Consider the following 22,515-nt stretch of genomic DNA (forward strand, 5'->3'; position numbering starts at 1 on the left):
CAACACTAAAATTTATATTTGTCAATATTTTTTTACTAAGGTATCGCTTTTTTTCCACTTAGCTGTTTTCGGAATACTTGTCGTTATTATTTCAATGATCTCTTACTATGCAAAAAAAAAGAAAAGAAACTAGAATTACCATTGCAAACAATAGCGGATGTCACCCTTCCCCAATCGCCACTAAGTGGCAGGCATTTCAGGAGAAATGGACAGTGAATGCACACATATGCATGATTATACATCTTTCTGTAATTTTTTTAGTTCATTTAGAGCATTTAAAAACAAATCACATTTCTGCCGTTTTCATTTTCAAAGTCATAAGTCTCATTTATACTTGCCAGTTAACACTAATATTAAGTTTCATAAAGTTCAAAGCATTTGGATTTTTTTTTACATTTTTGCAGTTTCCATGGCAACAATGATCTTTTAAAAAAAAAAATCCAACATCAAAAGCCTCATTCATACTTACCATTCTACAATCATATAAAGTTTCATCAATTTTGGAGCATTTTGAAATTTTTGAAATTTTTTACATTTGTGATGGTGTCTATGACAACAGAGACCTGTCCCAAAATTAAAATGGTATATACCACATAAGTACACGGGAGGCACCATACCATCGAAGTTTCGATCAATTTGACGTACCATTTTTAAGAAAGTAAATGCCACTTTAAGGTTGTTGAATCATTTTGACCTGTTTTGCATTGTTTCCATTGTAACGGCAGACATTTTCGAAATTTCGACGCCAAATTCCACATCTACCAATATGTTGCTCATCGTTACTATAAAGTTTCAACAAATTTGGGCATTTTAATATTTTTGAAATTTTTGGTGTAGTTTCTGGATTTTCATTATAGTTAACTTTCATTAAGATTGGTACCATTGGCTCCGAGGAAAACTGCCGGACAAAATAGGTGGAAGAAAAATAATAATACAGAAAGAGAAACAGAGAAAAAGCAATATGTCACCCGACATTGTCGATCGGGTGACATAAAAAAGACAATAAGAAAATAGATTCTCTCATGCGTTTTCCATTATTAAATCTTGATCTTTACAAAATGAACTTTAATCAAATATAAATGTCATTTTATCCTGATATTTTGTTACAGTGGTTTTTTATTTCATATTTTGCTTATTGGCTTTCATGAAATTTATATATTGTCAAATGTTAAATAAGATCCAAAATCAGCTATGAATTATATAGTTTAATCTTAGAATTCAATAAAATGCAATTTTACCATTGTAGTCATTCATGCATAGTAACTTAGTACGCGAAAAAGTAAGTTCTATGAAAATAAGAAGTTTATGAAACTAGATTGTATAAGTGAGTTAATATACTTATCAAAGATACCTGACTTAAGATTTAGTACACCAGACGAGCGCACCAATACCTGCTAAGGGGTCAATAACACACCCACCAGTGTTGAACACGAGTCACACAATAAAGTGTGAAAAATTCTAAATTGTACTAGGTTAACAATGTCTGTTTTTGTAATAGTATGCAAATTAAATTTACACTTAGAAGTGAGACAAACTATTTTCCCGTGATAAAATCTGCTCTCCAAGTTCTAATAAACCAAAACGCACAGTTATTAAACATTTAGAAGTGTGATTTCATCGCTTAAAATTCTTGCTAACGCACTGTTTGGTTTAATGTTAAAGACGCTTATAAAATATGCATCAGCAAAATATCAAAACGTGGAGGTACTTTTGAATTTAAATCAATTTTCGAGTATGAAATCATAGTCATTGATTCTTCACCTTGTTTATAGAAATATTTATGTTCATGTAATGATAAATTGATTAATTTAGAATGAAACTTATTATACATGAATATCAGAAACAGTTAGATTTTCCACCTGCACAAAAGGACGTCAAACCTGTCACGGTCAACCAAATAGTATAGGCTCCCGGCATTTTGTTTATGAAAATGTCAGGGACTGAATTTTCGGCTCTCCCTTGACACCATTTGCGAGTATGGTCTTGATGAAACGATCATAGTCCGTATCTCCCCATCCAATGTTAATTTTCATAGGAAATTAGAAATGCTGATTTTGAGTTTTACTCAAGTTAGATTTTATGGGATTTTTGCTTTGTATATAAAGGGCACAATGATATAGATTAACTAAAACATTTTCTGTTGCAATTAGTTTGAGGTTAAATCTTAGTTTGACTTGACTACATAGTATTTGAATTTTGAGGGTCTGATTACCAATGAGCTGACTATCACACAAGTTTATTTGATTGATGAATGTCATAATAAATATACCAACACAGTGTACTGTATTCAGTCTGTGAGTAGAACAATCAAGTCCTTCTACATGTAGTAGCTTCTCTATCCATATGTCTGTCCTTCACAAATACCTATGTTGTATGATAACTAAATGTATTTTGACTGATTGATAATTAATTGACTAAGGCTGAAGTGACCCTTTATGATGCCTCATTTTGCTTCTTTTTAAGTACTTCAGACACCAAAAGCTTGCAACAAGAGAAGTTAGAGAAGATGACACTTATTCTTCTGGCATTGGCTTGGAAGACAACCTTTCAGATGACATTGAAGAAATTCCAAGTCCATCACTGCAACCTGCATATCAAAGTATTGAATGGTCCACTACAGTGAATAACATTTTCTTTGACATTGAAGCAACAGGCTTAGGTATAATTGCAGTAAAAAGATTTATCTCCACTATAGAAATTTTGAGTTGACATAGGTTTTTAGAATTGGTTTGATATGGTCATGTGTTGAAATTTCAACCCTATTTTTCATAAAAAAAAATTGAAACTTTATACATGTGTCTAAATTACCAGACAAATTCATTATAAAATTGATCAACTACAAAAATGATGAACCACACTAAAACATAAATTATATTCAGGTACTCTAAAAGGGTGAGATGTTTGTGCTATATATTATACTTGTATGCCTCCAAGATATTGTGTATTTAAAAAAATATGTGGTATGTTTGCCACTGAAACAACTCTTCACAAATGACCAAATAGCATAGAAATTAACAATAATAGGTCACTGAATTCCCTTCAACAATGAGCAAAGCCCATACTTCATAGTAAGCTATAAAGAGTCCGAAAATATGTATGGCTTCTTTGCTCAAAGAACAATGTATGGTCAAATATTAGGTCTCAAATTTACAAACTAAGTTTATTCTCAAAATGGACTGTTCAGTACCCAGGTTATGTTATAGTCGTTGATTTGACAATTTTTGCTTCAGTTTACTACTTTCTTGAAAACAAAAACGGGGATCAATGAGCATTCAAATAGTATAGATAATATGAATGACCGGCTTCAAAAGCTTGGGCTTGTATAGTTTAAAAAAATTCTAGTAAATGCATTTTTCAATTCTTATTGGCATGATTCTGTTGGCTAGTAGTGCTTGTTCAACATGCCTATCATGAAAGTGATTTACCAATATTATGCCTTTTATATTTCAGCAAGAAACTCTCACATAACACAGATTTCTGCAACATCTGACAAAGGTTCTATCAACACATATGTACTTCCAAAGAAACCAATAACACCTAAGGCACAGGAAATAACAGGGATCAAAGTTGAAGGTAGCAAGATGTTTTGCCATGACAAGGAAGTGAAATCTGTTGGCATCAAAGAGGCTTTAAAGATGTTAATATTATTTTTAGCACAATACAAGAAAAATGTAATTATAGGTCATAACATCAAGTCATATGACATACCAGTGCTGTTTTGTGCTTTAAATAACTGTTCAATTATGAATGAATTTTCATGTTCCATTCTTGGATTTTTAGACACACTACAACTTTTTAAATCTTTGTTACCTGGATTAACCTCATATGCACAATCAAATTTGTACAATACAGTATTAAATGAAACATATGACGGTCATGATTCAATGGAGGACGTTGTTGCTTTGAGTCGTCTTTTCCATCACTTGGCTCCATCAACAGAAGCAAAACAATTGTCATCTTTTTCCTTTGATTCATCTGCAAGGAGATATGACCACAACCAGAAAACAAAACTACTTCTCCCTAATTTGACACCTCTTACAGAGAAGAAAGTAATTACACTAAGAACTGCAAATGTAATAGCAGCAAGTGGCATGTCTTTTTCTCACCTACGTATTTCATATGCAAGAGATGGCCGCCAAGGAATAGAAGATGTTCTGAAAGAGGAGGATGTAAATGGAAAAGTGCGTGTTACCAAATCAAAGAAGATAGTTGATGCCATATCATACTTTTTCAAAAGTTTAAAACCAGATGAGTGATGTACTTTAGCATGTATCTTTCATATTTGTATATCCGAATTTGAACTGCATTCCAATTTTGCTTTAGGTTATTTCATATTCAAAATTTATTATATAGACTATGGTTTTCAGAGTGTAAATTTGTTTTGTTTAAAAAACTAATTGGCATGTAAATTAATGTTCAGGTATTTTTTGTTATTGAGAATGTTAATTTTTCTATCCATTTATTATCTGAAGCATGACATTTTGGTCTAAGCAAGAGTGGAGAGTCATCTAATTCTATTGATATTTTGGAAAATACTTTATTTCAAATTGATCATAGGGACTGTATTGTACTTAAAAAATATATCAGCTATTACAAATGATTTATTCTGAAAAAATAAAGGGGATAATATCAGATTATTACATGGCATTTTTCATATCGCATGTCCTATCAGCCCTAGGTTCAATATCAGCCCAAGAGCCGCATGGCTCGAGGGCTGATATTGACCGAGGGCTGATAATACATGCGATATGAAAATTACATGTTATGATCTTTTTATCATATGCTTCAACAATGGAGAACAATCACAGATTCATATATTGATTCTTTTACGAGGTTCCCAAATAGAAGTTCAAGGAGTGAAAAGTTCACGGACGTCGGACTCCAAATTTAGTACATTCGATATGAAATCTTTCTATCATATGCCTAAACTGAGAAGAAAAACATTTTAATTTTGACGAAGCGACAAAAAAATAATTAAAAATATACATAATGAACACTGTTTGGAAGAGTCAGCTATTTTGTAAAGTAACTTTCTAAATTAGGTTTGAAACTTTTAAAAAATGCATTTATTTGATAATTTGATTGGTTCTTTTTTGTTTTTGTTTTTTTTAATTATTTAACAAAATATTCTTTCCAGTATTCAAATAATTGTTTTGTATACTACTTTGTAATGTTTTTCAGTGAAAACGTAGCAGTGAGGTGTATGTGCCGGAATTTACCGAGTTTTACCGGAATGCCATGCGATAACGTTACGGAAAGGCATGTGATAACACTCGAAGCATGTGATAAATTTTTCATATCAGCCCGCTAAGCACCAATTCGAAAAATATGGAATTTACGTTAACTTTATGCTATTATCATACAGTAAAAATGGTATGATATTTAGTCTAAGTATATGATAATTTTGAGTATTGTCATGGACCTCTTACTGCACTTGTCAATATTTACATTGTAAGGGAACGTTGGTACCTGAATGGTGCCTTACATGTAATTGTTTTAATTCCCTTTCATTTTCAAGGTATAATAACAATTGTATCATATTATGGTATGCATGATAAGTTTATTAATTTTTCCAGTTATGATGTTAAAGGGTTAAATTTTAACAAAATTCTGGATTTTTGAACTTGGCTATTTTCCAGAAACTTCCTGTGATGGTCAACATATGACTGTGTGTTACAGATTGACAAAAGGAAAAAGTTGGAAAACTATGTTTACTAGCTAACATCACATAATAATTTGCTCCATAAATATACTTTAATTTTTGTTTATGAAGTTTTTAAAGTAAAATGAGGCAGTAATACTACTGAAATTGAACAAAATATGGGCAAAACCACAGTTTTTTGAAAATTCAAATTCAGTTTATTTTCTAATTCCAACATGGATTTTTTTCTTGTATCAGTTTTCAAGATCATAATACCTTCCTTATTAACTATTAATTATTAAAATATGGTTCTAATTACAATTTTAATTTTTTACCCCTTAAAGGTTGTAGAAAGTCTGGATTTTGAGTAAAATCTAGTTTTTGAAAATCTCAATTATGCTTATAAATTTTCTAATTCCAGCATGGATATTTTTCTTGTATCAGTTTTTAAGATCATTAGACCTTTCTTTTTAACCCTTAACTTTGAAATGTGGTTATGATTGCAATTTCCTATTTTGTACACCCTAAAAGGTTGTAAAAAGTGTAGATTTTGGGTAAAATCCAGTTTTTGAAAAATTCAAATGAAGATTTTTTTTGGAATTCCAACATGGATTTTATTCTTTAATCAGTTTTAAGAATCATTAGACCTTCATTCTTAAATATTAATTTTTAAAATGTGGTTCTGATTACAATTTCTTATTTTTTAAGCCTTTAAAGGTCGTAAAAAGTGAAGATTTTGGGCAAAATTCAGTTTTTGAAAATTGAAATGAAGATTTTTTTCTAATTCCAACATCGATTTTTTTCTTGTATCAGTTTTTAAGATCATAAGACCTTCCTCTTTAACTATTAATTATTGAAATATGGTTCTAATTACAATTTCCTATTTTTTACTACCTAAAAAGTTGTAGGAAGTGTGGATTTTTGGAAAAATCCATGTTATAGGTGGTGCTGAAATTTATCATCATTCTGCAAAACAAGTATTAAATTCTTTGCAATTTGACAAGAATTTATACTAAATATTATGAATTGTAATTGATTTATTGTTTTATGTTTTACTTATATGAGATTTTTTTTATTTAAAGGTAAAGGTATTTTTTCTATTGAAAATGGGAAGAATTACCTCCCTTTTCTGATTGTATGATAAAAAAAAATTTTGACATGGATTTCTTAATTAAACATGAAAACATGTTAAAAAGTGTTATATCTTTATTTTCTATGCCATTTTAAAGCATTCTAATTACATCAACCTGAGCAGCATACTCCCTTAACAAGCAAAGACCCACCAAAACAACATCTGATAAACAAATTTAATAATACTTTTAGATTTTTAGATGATATTTTGGCTCTCAATAATGACGACTTCAGTATGTATATTAATGAAATTTATCCTGCTGAACTTACTTTAAATAAATCTAATACTAACAATGACCACTGCCCTTTCCTCGATCTTGATATCTATATCACTAACGAAAAGCTGAATACTAAAATTTATGATAAAAGGGATGGTTTTTCATTTCCTATCGTTATTTATCCGTTTTTAGATGGTGACGTTACCTTGTCCACTTTTCTACATTGGGTAGAGGTATAGGGGGAAGGTTGAGATCTCACAAACATGTTTAACCCCGTCGCATTTTTGCGCCTGTCCCAAGTCAGGAGCCTCTGGCCTTTGTTAGTCTTGTATTATTTTAATTTTAGTTTCTTGTGTACAATTTGGAAATTAGTATGGCGTTCATTATCACTGAACTAGTATATATTTGTTTAGGGGCCAGCTGGTCGGGTTGTTGTCTCTTTGACACATTCCCCATTTCCATTCTCAATTTTATCTATAGGTGACCGTATGCCTTTCAACAATGACCAAAGCTTATACTGCATAGTCAGCTATAAAAAGCCCTGAAATATAAATGTAAAACAATTCAAACGAGATAACTAACGGCATTATCTTTGTACAAGGAATGAACGAAAAATAAATTTGTAACACATAAACAAACGATAACCACGGAATTACAAGCTCCTGACTTGGGACAGGCACTAATAAAGTGAATATGATGGGGTTAAAAATATATATCTGTTTGTTTTGCTTACAAATTATTGTCAATAAAATGAAGTTTATACGACTGTCATACGTAAGTAGCTTAGCTAGCTATTAGAGCAGGTTACTCCACCATTTTCTACACAAGCCTTAACAAGTCTGGAATTGACTTTTGTTTTCCATTTTGTTTGATTTTGCCATTTGATTTTCTGATTTGAATTTGCATTGGCATTGGAACTCGATTTTTTTGTTATTTTACTTCATACTCAGTCTGCTGATGTAAACCTTTGACATCAAATTTATGTAAATATGATAGGAACTGTATGCATGTGAAGTTAGCAGCCGGTTCGTTATTTGATATTCAATATCCAACCGGCTGCTACATGTGTAGCAGTCTGTTCGTTATTCAAAATTTAATCGAAAATCATAAAAAAAAAAAATACTTGATAATATTAAAAGCATGATTATCATAGTTAAAAGAACTGATAAAACAGGGAAGAAAAATACCAGAGGGAAAGTCAAACTCATAAATCGAAAATAAAAAAAACTAACGCCACAAGATACGTAGGAAATCGTTAAGACCTCATCAAGCTGTCGTAAATTATCTTTCTAATTTGCATATTTTCTTTATAACATATGGATTTGTCTCAATAAAACAACTTCAAAAGATTCACTTTTAAATACGATATGTCTTAAAACTAAAAGAAAAACTGAGAACTCTAAAAACATTTAGAAATACACAAAAAGAAATATTTATGGAAAGCTAAACACGTAAATATATAGTGAAAACCTACCTGAGACCACTAAACTGAGGTTATGACCCCCTGCTCTTTAATATCCATAAAATTCAACTAAATCTTAGACTCTATATATATAAAGGTTAGATGGAGGGCTAAGATTGTCACATTTCAGCTAAAAAATGTCAAAATTTAAGGCCAAAGGGCACAGGACAATGGCGAGAGCCCCCTGATCTCCCAATTTTGCTAATATAATTCAGACATTTAGTTAACAGATAGATACAAATGTGACTAAATGGAATTTGGGTACACTTCCTGTTTTCTATTTTTACGGAGCGCTCAGAGTGCCAGTTGGATATTCAAAATATAAAGTGTAAACTGTATAGAATGGTTGGTATGTAATTTTTTAGACTAGAACTTTCAAGAGAGAAGTTGTGATTGATGATTAATTTCATTCGAAACTAGCACTTACTTTCATAGTTTATACCTTCCTATTGACTTTCTCATTTAGTGCATCTCAACAACTCGACTGATCTTTATGTTTTGAGGATCTAGTTCAAAAGACGTGTATAATGTGTCATGATCATACTCGTTAATGAAGTACGCATTGGACACAAGACACACAATAATGTGTGAAAATATCTAAATTATATTCGGTCAACAATGTGACTTATATTAACAGTACTTTCATGTAATAAAATATGCACTTAAAGTTCAAACGAGCAAATATGCTCAGTTAAATTACGTTAAAAAAGATTCTTATTCTCTCTCTTGTTATTAAAAATTTTGCTAACTGTTAGGTTTACAATAAAAAAACTTATCAAATAGCTTGTGTGAGAAAAACGATGTTACTGATGTTGATTTAATATAAATCCTTTAGTAAGAAAATATTTTTGGCTTTAGTAATTGTTGTTAATATTTCTTCTTTCAAGTTTCAAAATCATTATGAGATATTCATTTTGGAATTTATTCACCTTTGTAATGTAAATAGAATTCCAGTATATTGGCCACCGTGTAGCAATCTTAATAATGCAAAAGCAGACATTTATTTCAGGAATCATGGGACAAAGAGTATAAATATGTTGAATGATTGAAAGAATTTAAAGAAAATTATGACAATTAGCCAGCAAAGTTTTTGTTTGTTTGATACCTGGCACAAATGTCTAGTTTTATATATATCCGCTGACATCTTTTCAAGTGAAAATAAGCTCATTCAAAGTGTTATATTTTACACTGAAATCTTTATTTTCGATATTTTGTCCTTTTGATATCTTTCGCCTCTCTTTATGAATACTCTAGAGTTGTCAAAATCAAATTTACTGTTTAGTGTTCGATGTGTTGATATACAATAGCAAAGTACTAAAGCCGTTGAAGCAAAACTAACCTAAAATTGATATTTGTCAATATGTTTTGACTAAGGTATCGCTTTTTTCCACTTAGCTGTTTCCGAAATACTTGTCGTTATTATTCAATAATCTCTTACTATGCATAAAAAGAAGGAAAAAAAACCAGACAACAACAAGTAAATAGATACTCTTAATATTAAATTGTAAATGCGTTTTCAATTATTAAAACAATCTTTACAAAATGAACTTTAATCAAATATAAATGTCAATGTATCCTGATATTTTGTTACAGTGGATTAATTTATTCTAGTGAGATTTTTTTTTTGTGGATTTAGAGAAACAATATTTAGTTGTTGGTATGTCAATTGACATTTTTATTTTAAATTTTGCTTATTGTCTTTCATGAAATATACACTGTTGTGCTGACATGAATTGTCATTGATATGGTTATATTTATAAATTTACTGTTCACAAATTGATTTTTGTGAAATACTAAGGCTTTTCTACCTCAGGCATAGATTAACTTAGCTGTATTTGGCAAAACTTTTAGGAATTTTGGTTCTCAATGCTCTTTAACTTCGTACCTTTTTAACTTTTTTGGATCCGAGCGTCACTGATGAGTCTTTTGGAGACGAAACGCGCGTCTGGCGTATATACTAAATTTAGTCCTGGTATCTATGATGAGTTTATTTATATATTGTTAAAAGTTAAATAAGATCCAAAATCAGCTATGACTTATATCGTTTAAGCTTAGAGTGCAATAAAATGCAATTTTACCATTGTAGCTATTCATGCATAGTAACTTAATACGCAAATAAAAGTAAGTTCTAAGAAAATAAGAAGTTATGCAACTAGATTGTAGAAGTAAGTTAAATACTTATCAAAGATACCTGACTTAAGATTTAGTACTAAAGACGAGCGCCCCAATACCTGCTAAGGGTTAGTAACACACCCAACAGTGTTGGACACAAGTCACACAATAAAGTGTGAAAAATTCTAAAGTGCACTAGGTCAACAATGTCTGTTCTTGTAATAGTATGCAAATTAAATTTACACATAGAAGTGAAACAAACTTATTAAACTATTTTCCTGCTCTCCAAGTTTTGATAAATAAAACACACAGTTATTTAACATTCAAAAGTGTTATTGTATCGCTTAAATTTTTTGCTAACGCACTGTTTAATGTTAAAGACGCTTTTAAAATATGCATCTGCAAAATATCAAAACGTCGAAGTACTTTGAATTTAAAATAATTTTCGAGTATGAAATCATAGTTATTGATCCTTCACCTTGTTTATAGAAATATTTATGTTCATGTAATGATAAACTGATTAATTGAGAATGAAACTTATTAAACATGTATATCAGAAACAGTTAGATTTTCCACCTGCATAAAAGGACGTCAAACCTGTCACGGTCAACCAAATAGTATAGGATCCCGGCATTTTGTTTATGAAAATGTCAGGGACTGAATTTTCGGCTCTCCCTTGACACCATTTGCGAGTATGGTCTTCAGGAAACGATGATAGTCCGTATGAAGAAGACAATAAATGGCTGGCCCGTGTTATGAGAGAGCCATATCTCTTGCATGTTAAAGATTCCCTTGTAGATTTTGAAAAAGAGCAGGCTAATGCCGCTACAAGGCAGCACTCGCACCACAAGGTGGAAAGTGATCAATAGAAGTTGCAACACTTGTTTCCCAATTCATTATAAATAAATAAAGCAAAGACTGGGAAACACGAGCCACAAATTGGAATTGTCCAAAGGTGAACATAGAAACCACATAATCGGCATAATATTTCACTCAACAGCTAATGAGAGAGTTAAAGATTCTGAAGGTTATCTTGCCAACGAAAAAACAAGCTAAGCTGGGACAATCAAAACTAAACAGACATGCCAGATTTTTTCCAATTCTGACAACAAAAGCATCGTTCCAGAGACAGGGATGTACGAATCACATAAAGTTTAACTTAGGGCGAAGAGATGAGTATGCGAGTTAATTTGCACCATGTATTCTATCTTTTATTCTTAAATCCTATGGTCGCTTACAATCGATTCTCTACAAATAAAGAATAATTTCACATAAGTAAAAATACATAAATTATGATAAGATACACATTAAACTAAACAAACAATAAAAACCTGTGACTGACCAGTTTTGACCACACAGCTACGGATATGACCATTACAGCTACTTGTGATCTCGACTATTCTACCTAAAGGCCATTATCCTCTCTGTACACGCTCATCAGCAACTAAAACAATATTGTCTATTTCAACATCTCGTTGTTCCCTCTGCCATTTGCTTCTTTGCTGCGGCTTTCTATCCCCTGGACATCCTTTTTGTTTCCTCCTTTCTTGCTTTTTTGGATGGGGACCTTGTCCTTTTTTTCCCCTTCTTGGGTTCTTGGAACGAGCACGTTTTGCTACCTTTCCGGGGGAGGCAGATGCTTACCTGCTCCTAGGCCTGGACTTGGATGAACGATGAGTTGGGCTTGGCATCCTTCTTGCTGGGTGATACAAGACTGATTCCATCATTTTCATAGCCTTTTTATCCTCTATAGACAAGCCATTCTTGCCTTCTCGTGCTCTATCATCATTTTTAACATTTAACGCATGCATATCTTCAATAGGACCACGAATAGCCCATCCGAGGCGTGAGCGAATTGCATATGATTGGTTTTCGTTACCGGACCTTACTTCTAGCGAAATATGACCGTTAGGTTAATCTGTACCAATTAACAACATGACATCGGTTAAATCAGTAAAGGGTATCTGTATATCGGCTAAATACGGCAACTTTCTTATATATACATTTTCTGCGGCAGATCGAGCTGAAATTGGATCCTTCTTTACTGACCAGACCTTTTTTTAAGACACGTTATCATTTCCGTCAATAGCTTTTACTTGTTAGTCAACTTCTTGACCGTGAATTTTACTACCAGAAGAATTAACAGTAGACATCTCGAAAGTGATTTATTTAATTTATGAAGTAATCGTTCATCATATAAAGTTTTATCTGCTCCATCATCTAGCAAGGCAAATGTTTTGCAAGTGTTACCGTTCCGACCCTTAACCAGGACAGGAATAATTCCTAAACAGTTCTTAATCATAGAACCTTTAGTAGCTGCGCAATTAACTGAAGGCTGAGTAGCTGCATGATCAAACCCGGGCTTTGACCAAATATGCAATAAAATATCATGCTACAGTGCATGCTTTTGGTTTTCTACAATTGTTAGCAAAATGCTTCCCTTTTAAACAATTATAACACAATTTTAACATGCGTACCAATTTATACCTATCATCTAAACTCAATGACTTGCATTTGCTACAAGATGTCAAATCTACACATGTACCTGTACAACATTTACATGTGTGCTCATATTTAGCTGTGTTTAAACTTTGAGTACTTAAAAGAGGGACGAAAGATACCAAAGGGACAGTCAAACTCGTAAATCTAAAACAACTGACAACGCCACGGCTAAAAATGAAAAAGACATACAGAAAAACAATAGTACACATGACACAACATATACAACTAAAGAAAAAACAACACGAACCACACTAACGTAGTAACCTTACTATTAACTGTATCATTATTATGATGTTTAACCCTATTATCAGTTTTGTTCTGATTGTTTTCTCTACAACGGTCGTACCCATACATAGAACTAGCAATGCGTGATTTTTCGTCTACAAATTAAGCTAAATCACAAAAACGGGGTTCTCTACCAGACTCACTAATTGAATGAGCAATATCGACCCATCTTGTTCTCAAATGCATAGGAAGGCGTTTAACAATACACCTTAAATTTTCAGAATTATCAATATCTGAATTAAAACCTAACTGAAACAATGTGATTTCACATTGTTGCATTTATAATGCCAATTTAGATAAACCTTCAATATCTGACGCTTTAATCTGAGCGCCGTACACTAATTTTTCAATAAATGATCTAGCAATTACATGTGGCCTACCATATCGGGAGTACAATATTGCAATAGCACGTTTGTAACCTTCATCAGAATCTAATAATACACAATCTTCTATACAACACTTTGCTTCACCTCTACAATACTGAATTTAAAAACTCAGTCTCAAACTATTATCAAATACTCTACCTTCAATGTTTGTCTCAAAGTTCCTTATAAACTTACTATAGTCTAACGGAGTTCCATTAAAAGTTAATAATTCTGGTTTTGGCAAATCAAACCCTTTGTGAAGTGTAGATGCGTTGAAAAGCCGAATCTATGCTAGAAACACTTACATCCGAAAATCCAGACTGAGCACTGATTCCCTGTGTACTGTTATTAATGTTCATCTTTGGTTTATCAGTTGCTGCAGTTTGTCCGGAAAGAGAGTTCATATTGATACATTCGTGTTCACTCTCAGGAACAGAGCTCTGTAATGTTTGCGAGACTGTTTGCGAAATGTTCCGAATGTTCATGATTCCACTGTTTGTATCTGTGTCTTCTTCCACTGCTTCTTGCCACACCGATTCTTCGGTATTGGCCTCTTCCATCTCGGATAGTTGATTAAATACCTGTTGTCTAAATATAATTTCTATTTGTGCACGCTCTAGTTCATGTTGTTCTGATAATTTCCTGAGTTTAAGTTCTGCGATGAGCCGCTTAGCTTTGGCACTGCGAAATCTAGATTGTGATGAAACTGAAGATCGTGAACTCAAACTGCTATCAATTGAAACTGTATCACTTTCTTCTGGTATTTCCTCTTCATGCGATTTTTCACTCGCGATATACTGGGAAAATTTATCCCTGAATTCTACAAAGTTCTCATGACAACGTTTATAGTTTACTTCCAAATTTGTTATAACTTCTAATTGTGTACACAAATCTATACACTGTAATTGTGCTAACTTAAATTGTTCAAACCTTAACTTTGAATATAATTGTTTTGCACGTTCCACGTTCTCATATGAAATTAAATTCTTCTCCAATTCTTTGTACAATTTAGTAAGCTGCGCTAAATTCCTACTACGAGTCCGTTTTACATCACCCAAGTCCAGACAGTCTTCATTCCGTCTATCGGTAGCTATTTTTTTTAACCAAATAGTCAAAATTCGGCACAATTTAGAATTTCCTCCAGAGTTTGATAATTGTCTCCAGAGTTGAGAATTGTACGAATCACATAAAGTTTTACTTAGGGCGAAGAGATGAGTATGCGAGTTAATTTGCACCATGTATTCTATCTTTTATTCTTAAATCCTATGGTCGCTTACAATCGATTCTCTACAAATAAAGAATAATTTCACATAAGTAAAAATACATAAATTATAATAAGATACACATTGAACTAAACAAACAATGAAAACCAAGTTCTCTCGTAAGTTAAATTACGTTTAAAATAATAATTAAAAGTTACGCATATTTCTAATAAATAGTATACAATGTTTTCTCTATTTAAATAAGTTTTGATGTAATAAAAAGAATGTATACATAAAAAGTTTCTTACCAACTATAATCTGTCTAATAAAAAACAATGTGCATCCGTATGTTATTAAATAAGTCTAGACGACGAAGCGCACTTCAAAGGCGTAACGTCATTAAACAGAAACGGGAAAATGTGTTGTTCAAAAGAGCGCAACGTAACATTAGCGCTTTCATAAATAAATAGTAAAAACTGTGTTTCGTATTCTTACAAGAATAAATGAATACGTTAGTTAAACAATTAATAAATAATAAACTTATATTTAAATTTTGAATATTTTAAATCTTACAGTATGCAGGAAGATATTTTCGAAACACTATTTCATCCAAATAATATTTGGAATTAAGCATGTGGAAAATTCCAATAATCCAGATTAAGAATGGCAATTCAAGTGACGACATTTATTATTGCCGACCATCGCCATGTTTGATATTTCTACGGCCTACACCAGTGTCCAACCCTAGATGGATGGAGTTGCAAGTGCAAGTGAGAATCCTGATTCACAACAGAGCATGCTATTCTAAACTTAGTATAAATCTACACAACAAAGGAGTAACACAGGATATTGATTTTGGAATAGTAGAAAAAGTAACCGCCATTTTGATCTAGTAAGCGTTCATATCCTGGTCTAAATGAAACAAAAATTTAACCCGAAAAAAATGTTTTCTGTCTGACTTAAAACAGAAAAATAATAATGAAGTTGCAGCCGGACTTCTTTTGAATGTTTTATTTGCAGTTAAAAGAGTTCATTTAACTAAAACAACACACAAATACAGAGTACCATTTCAATAAATGTATTGACATATGTCTCCATCATATAATGATTTTAAGAGAGAGCATTGCTTAATAATTATAAGAAATCATAAAACATGCATTAATTACGGTAAGCATTCACTGGAGAACAAAGTTTAGGATGGTCGATCTATTATGCGCAAATCAGCCAGTGCAAACTAAATACACCCAATTGTCTTAGACATATATTTATATAGAGTTGGGAGCATGATGTTTTTTTTACACTCCAACGTGTTGAAGTCGAAATCTCCATTCAAAAATGTTACGGACATAATCACGAATTGTATGACCATTATAGAATATATGTTTCGTTCACATATGACGATGAACATTTTCAAATACTTGACTTACAGCATTCCTTGTGAATGTTAATTTGGAAAAGCGCTTCGAAAACATAGAATAAAACCACTTTCATTTTCCTTTTTTGTGACCTATTTTGTTTTGTTTACATCGGTAATTCAATGTGTGATAAGATTTTAGACAATACTATTGAAATAATCAAATATTTTTTTAACCATAGTATTGTAGGAAATATATTTATTTAGCCCTTTTAACATTTTTTATTCGAGCGTAACTGATTAGTCTATTGTTGACGAAACGCGCGTCCTACGAAGTTATAAAATTTCGGTCCTGGTATCTATGATGAGTTTATTTGATTTGTATCTGTTAATTAATTTATGATAGATAATCGCTTTGATAAAGTACATTTTGCTGTTTAGAATAAGAAAAACTTCATATTTATCACGTCGATGCCTTGTATAGCCGACTAAAAAGTAATGTTTTTTTTTCTCATTGATAGACCATATAATTAAATTTAATTGTTTAAGATCCTTTTTATTTCTTTGATGTTGAATCTCTCCATTTTGCCTTTGGTGGATAGTTGTCTACTATGCAATCATATCACATCTATTTATTTGTTTATTAAATGTTCAACTCAGAAATCAATTGACCCTAGAACATGACACAGGACGACTTCATGCTATGTTATATTGATTGTGACTGTTTATTTAACGCATCATGTAAATGTAACGGAATTTGATGAGACTGTTATTAAAGTGAGAGGGTTAGCGCTATAGAACCAGGTTTAATCCACCATTTTCTACATTTGAAAATGCCTGTACCAAGTCAGGAATATGACAGTTCTTGTCCATTCGTTTTTGATGCGTTTTGTTTTTTGATTTTGCCATGTGATTATGGACTTTCCAAATTGATTTTCCTCTGAGTTCAGTATTTTTGTGATTTTACTTTTTATATCGGAAAAATGTTTTTTAAAAAAACCATTTTCGTATTATATAAATGTTAATATCAATAGGATAGCGAAAAGTTTCAGAAATGGGAGAAAGTATACAAATAAAGTTAAGAAAACATTAAAATTATTTTATCATTGTTTATTCAAGGTAAGAATGCTTTGATGATTTAAATTAATATTAATATATAACAAATGTTTCTTACATTTTTGAATGTTTAAAGTATCTTGTAAGTGTGTTTTGTACACTGTGTTTGTTTGTCTTATTTCATGCTAGTCATGGTGTTGTCAGTTCGTTCATTTTCGTTTTATGAATGTTTACTAGTTGTTGTTTTCTCTCTCTCTCTCTCTTTCTCTCTCTCTCTCTCTCTCTCTCTCTCTCTCTCTCTCTCTCTCTCTCTCTCTTTTCATAGTCTGAAAATATTGATGTTTTAATGTGATAAAATAGAAACAGTTATAACACCTTTCGGTCAAACATCCTGTCGATACAATATATCTGTAATTTTTTGGATGGATTAAGGTTATGATTTTTCAGACGGATTATGACGTCTTTACACTTACTCCTTTGGATCTGAACTATTTGGTATAGTCTGGGAAAATATTATTTGTTTATGTCTTTTGTGAATTGTTTTAGATAATTTACAGAAAACCAAGGTTATTCAAAAAGGGAAAGTCCATAACAATTGACCAGTTTAAACGTCATGAACCAATGGAATGAGTATTCTTTCAGTTTATGTTCTACTTCAACGTGATGTCATTAAAGGAGCCATTCGTTTACATTGTTTAAAATTTTGTCATAATGGGCCCTCTATATATATATAATAGGTTGATCTTGTCGGAGCTCATTTTCCATATATTTTTTTTTATTTTGCAATGACAGTAAGGGATTGTAACATGTATTGCCGAACAACCCCAAGCACATGCTTGCTAACCTAATGATCTAACAGTTTTTTTTTTATTTTTTAACCAAGTTTTCCTATTTTTTCATCATAACTAAGCGCATTATTCAGAAATGTACGAAAGTTTACGAATCACCCGTTTTTATCTTTTAAAAAAGGTTGAAGTTTGATGAAAAACATTAATCATATTTAACGCTTGTCTTTTCAAGATAATAATGTTGTTCTGTTTTTAATTTAACACAAGCAAAAGCAGTAAATACATGCAATGGACAAACATTACTAATATGACTATTAGTATTTCTGACCATCAACAGTACGTTGGATACTGGATTCTTGTAACTTATGACTTAGAGACTATCATATTGATTTTGAATGGGATCATCAATCAAATTAGTTTTGGTTTAAACATATTTTATTTGTTAAAGTACAAATTGGATAAGACACAAGTCAAACAGACTTTTGAAGTCTTCTCCATTTAACATTTATAGCAATATAATACAAAAATATATGTATGAGCATGCATGTAAAGAATGTTATATCTAATTTAGTAAATATATATATAAATATGGATCAAAAGACGGAAAATTGAAGATTGAAGAAAAAGAAAACAATAATAATACAGAAAAAATAAATAAAAATAAAAATATATAAATGAATAAATTATTTGAAAACAGAAAAAAACAGAAAAAACAACAAAACTAATAATAAAAAAACAAAACCCCAATTAAAAAAAAATAAAAAGGACAAAAAAAAATGGAGAAGAAATCTTAGATGATGATGTGTGTGCGATCATGGTTTGCTACCTAGACAATTTGAAATCTTTCCGAACTTTTAATAAACTCAAAGACATTTTTGAAAATGTTTCGGTTTTGCTCTAAAGTAAGAAGACAACTACCCGAGGTAAGTAGTTCTATGTTAATTTTACAATCATTTGGAAGCCAGCGAAGACTTTCAAACATTTTATTTCGTATGTTTGAATATAATATACATTTAAAAAAGAAATGATAGGAATCTTCACGATTAACACCACAGCAGCAGGAAGGGTCAGAAATAATGTTGACCCTATATAGATCATAGTTTAAGGATGATGCAAAACATCGAAGTTGGGTGAGAATTATATTCAATTTTCGATTTCCAAATTCATATTGCTTCGGAACAAAAATATTACTCTGAGGGTAACGGTTTTTTAGTTCAGTTTTAAATTTATTAATTGATTCCACATCACGAGTTGCATACTCAAATAAAGGTCTTATAAAAACTAAATAGAGTTTTTCTAAATTTTTCCTGCTCAGTTTATATTTCAACTTCCTTAGCATATTTATATGTTTAGACGTGCTTGATATAATATTATCAACGTGGGCATTCCATTTAGCATCATTGCTAAATGTAACCCCTAAATGTTTATGCATATTTGTAATAGGTATATTTTCATTTCTAGGGTTTCAACATTAGAAAATAACACAATTTCTGTTTTATCTGGATTAAAAGACATTAACCATTTTTTGGACCATTCGTTCAGCTGTTCTAGATCATGGTTTATCACAGTTTCTATCTGAAAAGCATCACGATCCGCACAGCTGAACGATGTGTCATCTGCAAAGAGTCTGCACAGTGAAATAAATCAAATTAGTTCCAACAACATGCGGAACAACATCGCGTTGATACAATTCATTGTGATTTGTACCATTTTTAATTATTACACCACTGTCCTGTGTATAAGAATGTAGGGTTGAAAGCCCACAAACATGTCTATCTATTACTATCAACATGTCCCAAATTATCACCCTATATTACAGTGAATGTAAATGGTTTCAATCTGTCAAATTTGTTTTGTAATTAATAAGGCCGATCTTTATAAAAGAGGGGAAAAGATAAATAAAAGTACACAAGACACAACCGAGAAAATTTAAGACTAAGCAACACGAACCCAACAAAGAAATGGGGGTGGTCTCAGGGGCTTCAGACGGGTAAGCAAAACCTGACCCACAATTGGTCACCGTCGTGTTGCTTATGTTTTTACAAGCTCGGTAAATAGTCTTATTCGGTAGTTCACATTCATTTATTTTTTTCAAATAATTTTATGTCAGGACCTTTCATTACTGAACGTGTAAGAGCTTATGTCCTATTTGATTTCTCAAGTTTGTAAAAACTAAAAGGATATTATTATTTATTGCCTTCCAACCTAGCACTTATTTGCCAAAATAATGATTTATGACTTTTTGCAAAGTTTGATAAAAACAAATATAAGGATAATTTTGAACCAAAAAAGTAAAAAAAAAATGTTAAGGCCGGATTCGTATAACTCATCAAATGTCTTGAGACACTGTAATTTTGATTTTTATTTGGAAAAATCAAGACAAGCATATCTTTTTTGTTTGGGGCGTCACTAGACGGGTTTATAGGTACTTATTCAAATCTGTACTGTTTGGTTTTTGTCTGGGAGAACATGATTGTATGTTGGTGATATTGGCCTTGAAACAAAATATTATCAAACCCTAAGGTAAACTCATAAGGGGGTTTATTCCACATAAACTAATGAGATAAATCGTTAACCACCAACGAAAAGTGTATCCTTAGATTTGTACTTAGTATACTTTGATCTTTCTTAGTTATTAGATTTTTGTTTTGCACTATTTGCAACTGATTTGGTATAGTTGTTTTCTTATTGTATACATGTCGAAAGCAACAAACTTGTAATCATGTGCATGTCCTTGGTTGTGTGTGGCATTTTGTTTCGATTATTGTTGTGTTATTACTTTTGTTTGAGTTCTCTGTTTTGCAATGCATGTTTGGGATTGGTAATGTACTACCAACGCAGGTCATGGTAAACAAATTAACTATTTGACAGTTTTTACCTTCATATCGTCTTGTTTTGTCTGCATTCTAATTTCATATTATGACCTTATTCTTCCATAATAAATGTTTTTTTTATAATGCATTTCTTTTTTATTTGCACACGAACATTAGAAGATGTACACACTTTTATGCACAATAGTTATATACAATAAACAGAAGATATATAATATATTTGATAGACACAGCTGTTATAATTTAGTACATTTCAAAATATGATTGCAAGACAAAGGCTGTTTGGATATGAAATATATATTCAATATATGTGGTGTCTATTGTTTTTTTGTGTTTGCTTTATGACAGTAAAGAAATCTAGGGGTTCCAGCAATTCTCTGCCCTACTGAGCATTTTTATAAAATACATTTTTTTCTATTAGTAACTTTTCTTTTAAATATATTTTTAGTGCTATCATTTTGATTTTTACCATTTATAATTTGCTTCTATAAATGTAGAATTTTGATAACAGAAGTATTAATATTTTTATGTCAGTTTTATCTGTTTTTGTTGGAATACCAAATAAAACCAAATCAATATTTAAAATTAGTTTTATTTCTGTCTACTCAAATATCCAAGAGTTAAGGTTTTCTCATAATTTTGATATATATGAATGAATGAATGAATGAATACTTTATTTGCAAGAAGCATATACATGCTATGGCAAACGAGAATATATACAATATATGACAAACAAAAGACAGCAGAGAACAGTAGTTACAGAGTATACAATAATATTATGACAATATATGCGATCTAATTTTCCAAGCTGCATTTAAATAGTTACATAGTTTTACTGTCAGAGATTTAGAATGAGCTTGTAATAAATTATCTAACTTGTGCCGATTTGGCCAAGAACAGTAGAATAAAGGTAAAAATTCTATACGTACAGATCTATACGCTGGACATGATAAAACAAAATGATACTCGTCCTCTAAAACATTCATATTACAACACATACAAATTCTGTTTTCTCTTTGAGTATTTCGATAACGACCAACTTCAACATTTAATTTAAGTGTGCCGCTACGTAGTTTTGTTAATATAGATACATTACAATGAAAATCTAAGTATTTTTCAAAACCAAATTCTAGTTTATATCGTTTATAAATACAAAGTTTACTACATTCTTCTAAAGCTGTATTCCAGCTTTGTAAAAATTGATCTTTAATACGTGTTTTTATACAATCAAATGATAATTTACTACTATCTTGTGAAATTCATACATCATAAAATCCAAGGTTACATAACAATTTTTTTACGTTAGACGCCCAATTAATTTTACCATTATTTGCATCTTTGTATAAAAGTTTATAAACTTCATATACAATATGAGGTTTATTAGTTACAATATGAATCCAATATTTCAGGATTTTATATTTTCTCAAAATATGCAATGGCAAGTGCCCAAGTTCACCACATAAAAAATTTGTAGGGACTTTTTTACCAAGTTTCAAAATAAATCTACAAAATCTATTATATATAAGCTCTATATCACCAGCACGATGAAAACCCCATATTTCAGACCC

The 22,515-nt window shown here is 31.2% G+C and overlaps 1 protein-coding gene across 1 annotated transcript; it reads left to right on the forward strand.

Moving 5' to 3' along the window:
* The first annotated feature begins 1,813 nt into the window (after positions 1-1,813).
* LOC134701790 (protein PML-like) lies at positions 1,814-4,256 on the forward strand. Its single transcript, XM_063562912.1, has 3 exons — positions 1,814-1,900; positions 2,464-2,659; positions 3,451-4,256. The coding sequence occupies exons 1-3, from the start codon at positions 1,814-1,816 to the stop codon at positions 4,254-4,256; spliced, it is 1,089 nt and encodes a 362-aa protein (XP_063418982.1).
* Positions 4,257-22,515: the final 18,259 nt, after the last annotated feature.

Source organism: Mytilus trossulus, unplaced genomic scaffold, assembly GCF_036588685.1.
Source record: "Mytilus trossulus isolate FHL-02 unplaced genomic scaffold, PNRI_Mtr1.1.1.hap1 h1tg000343l___fragment_1__unscaffolded, whole genome shotgun sequence".
Classification (NCBI taxonomy): Eukaryota; Metazoa; Mollusca; class Bivalvia; order Mytilida; family Mytilidae; genus Mytilus; species Mytilus trossulus.

Excerpts from the sequence above, each read along its gene's own strand:
- LOC134701790 (XM_063562912.1), top strand. The coding sequence starts at position 1,814 with ATGAAACTTATTATACATGAATATCAGAAACAGTTAGATTTTCCACCT. Across the intron at positions 1,901-2,463 it reads CTGTCACGGTCAACCAAATA|TACTTCAGACACCAAAAGCT; the intron begins GTATAGGCTCCC and ends CTTCTTTTTAAG. Across the intron at positions 2,660-3,450 it reads CATTGAAGCAACAGGCTTAG|CAAGAAACTCTCACATAACA; the intron begins GTATAATTGCAG and ends TTTATATTTCAG.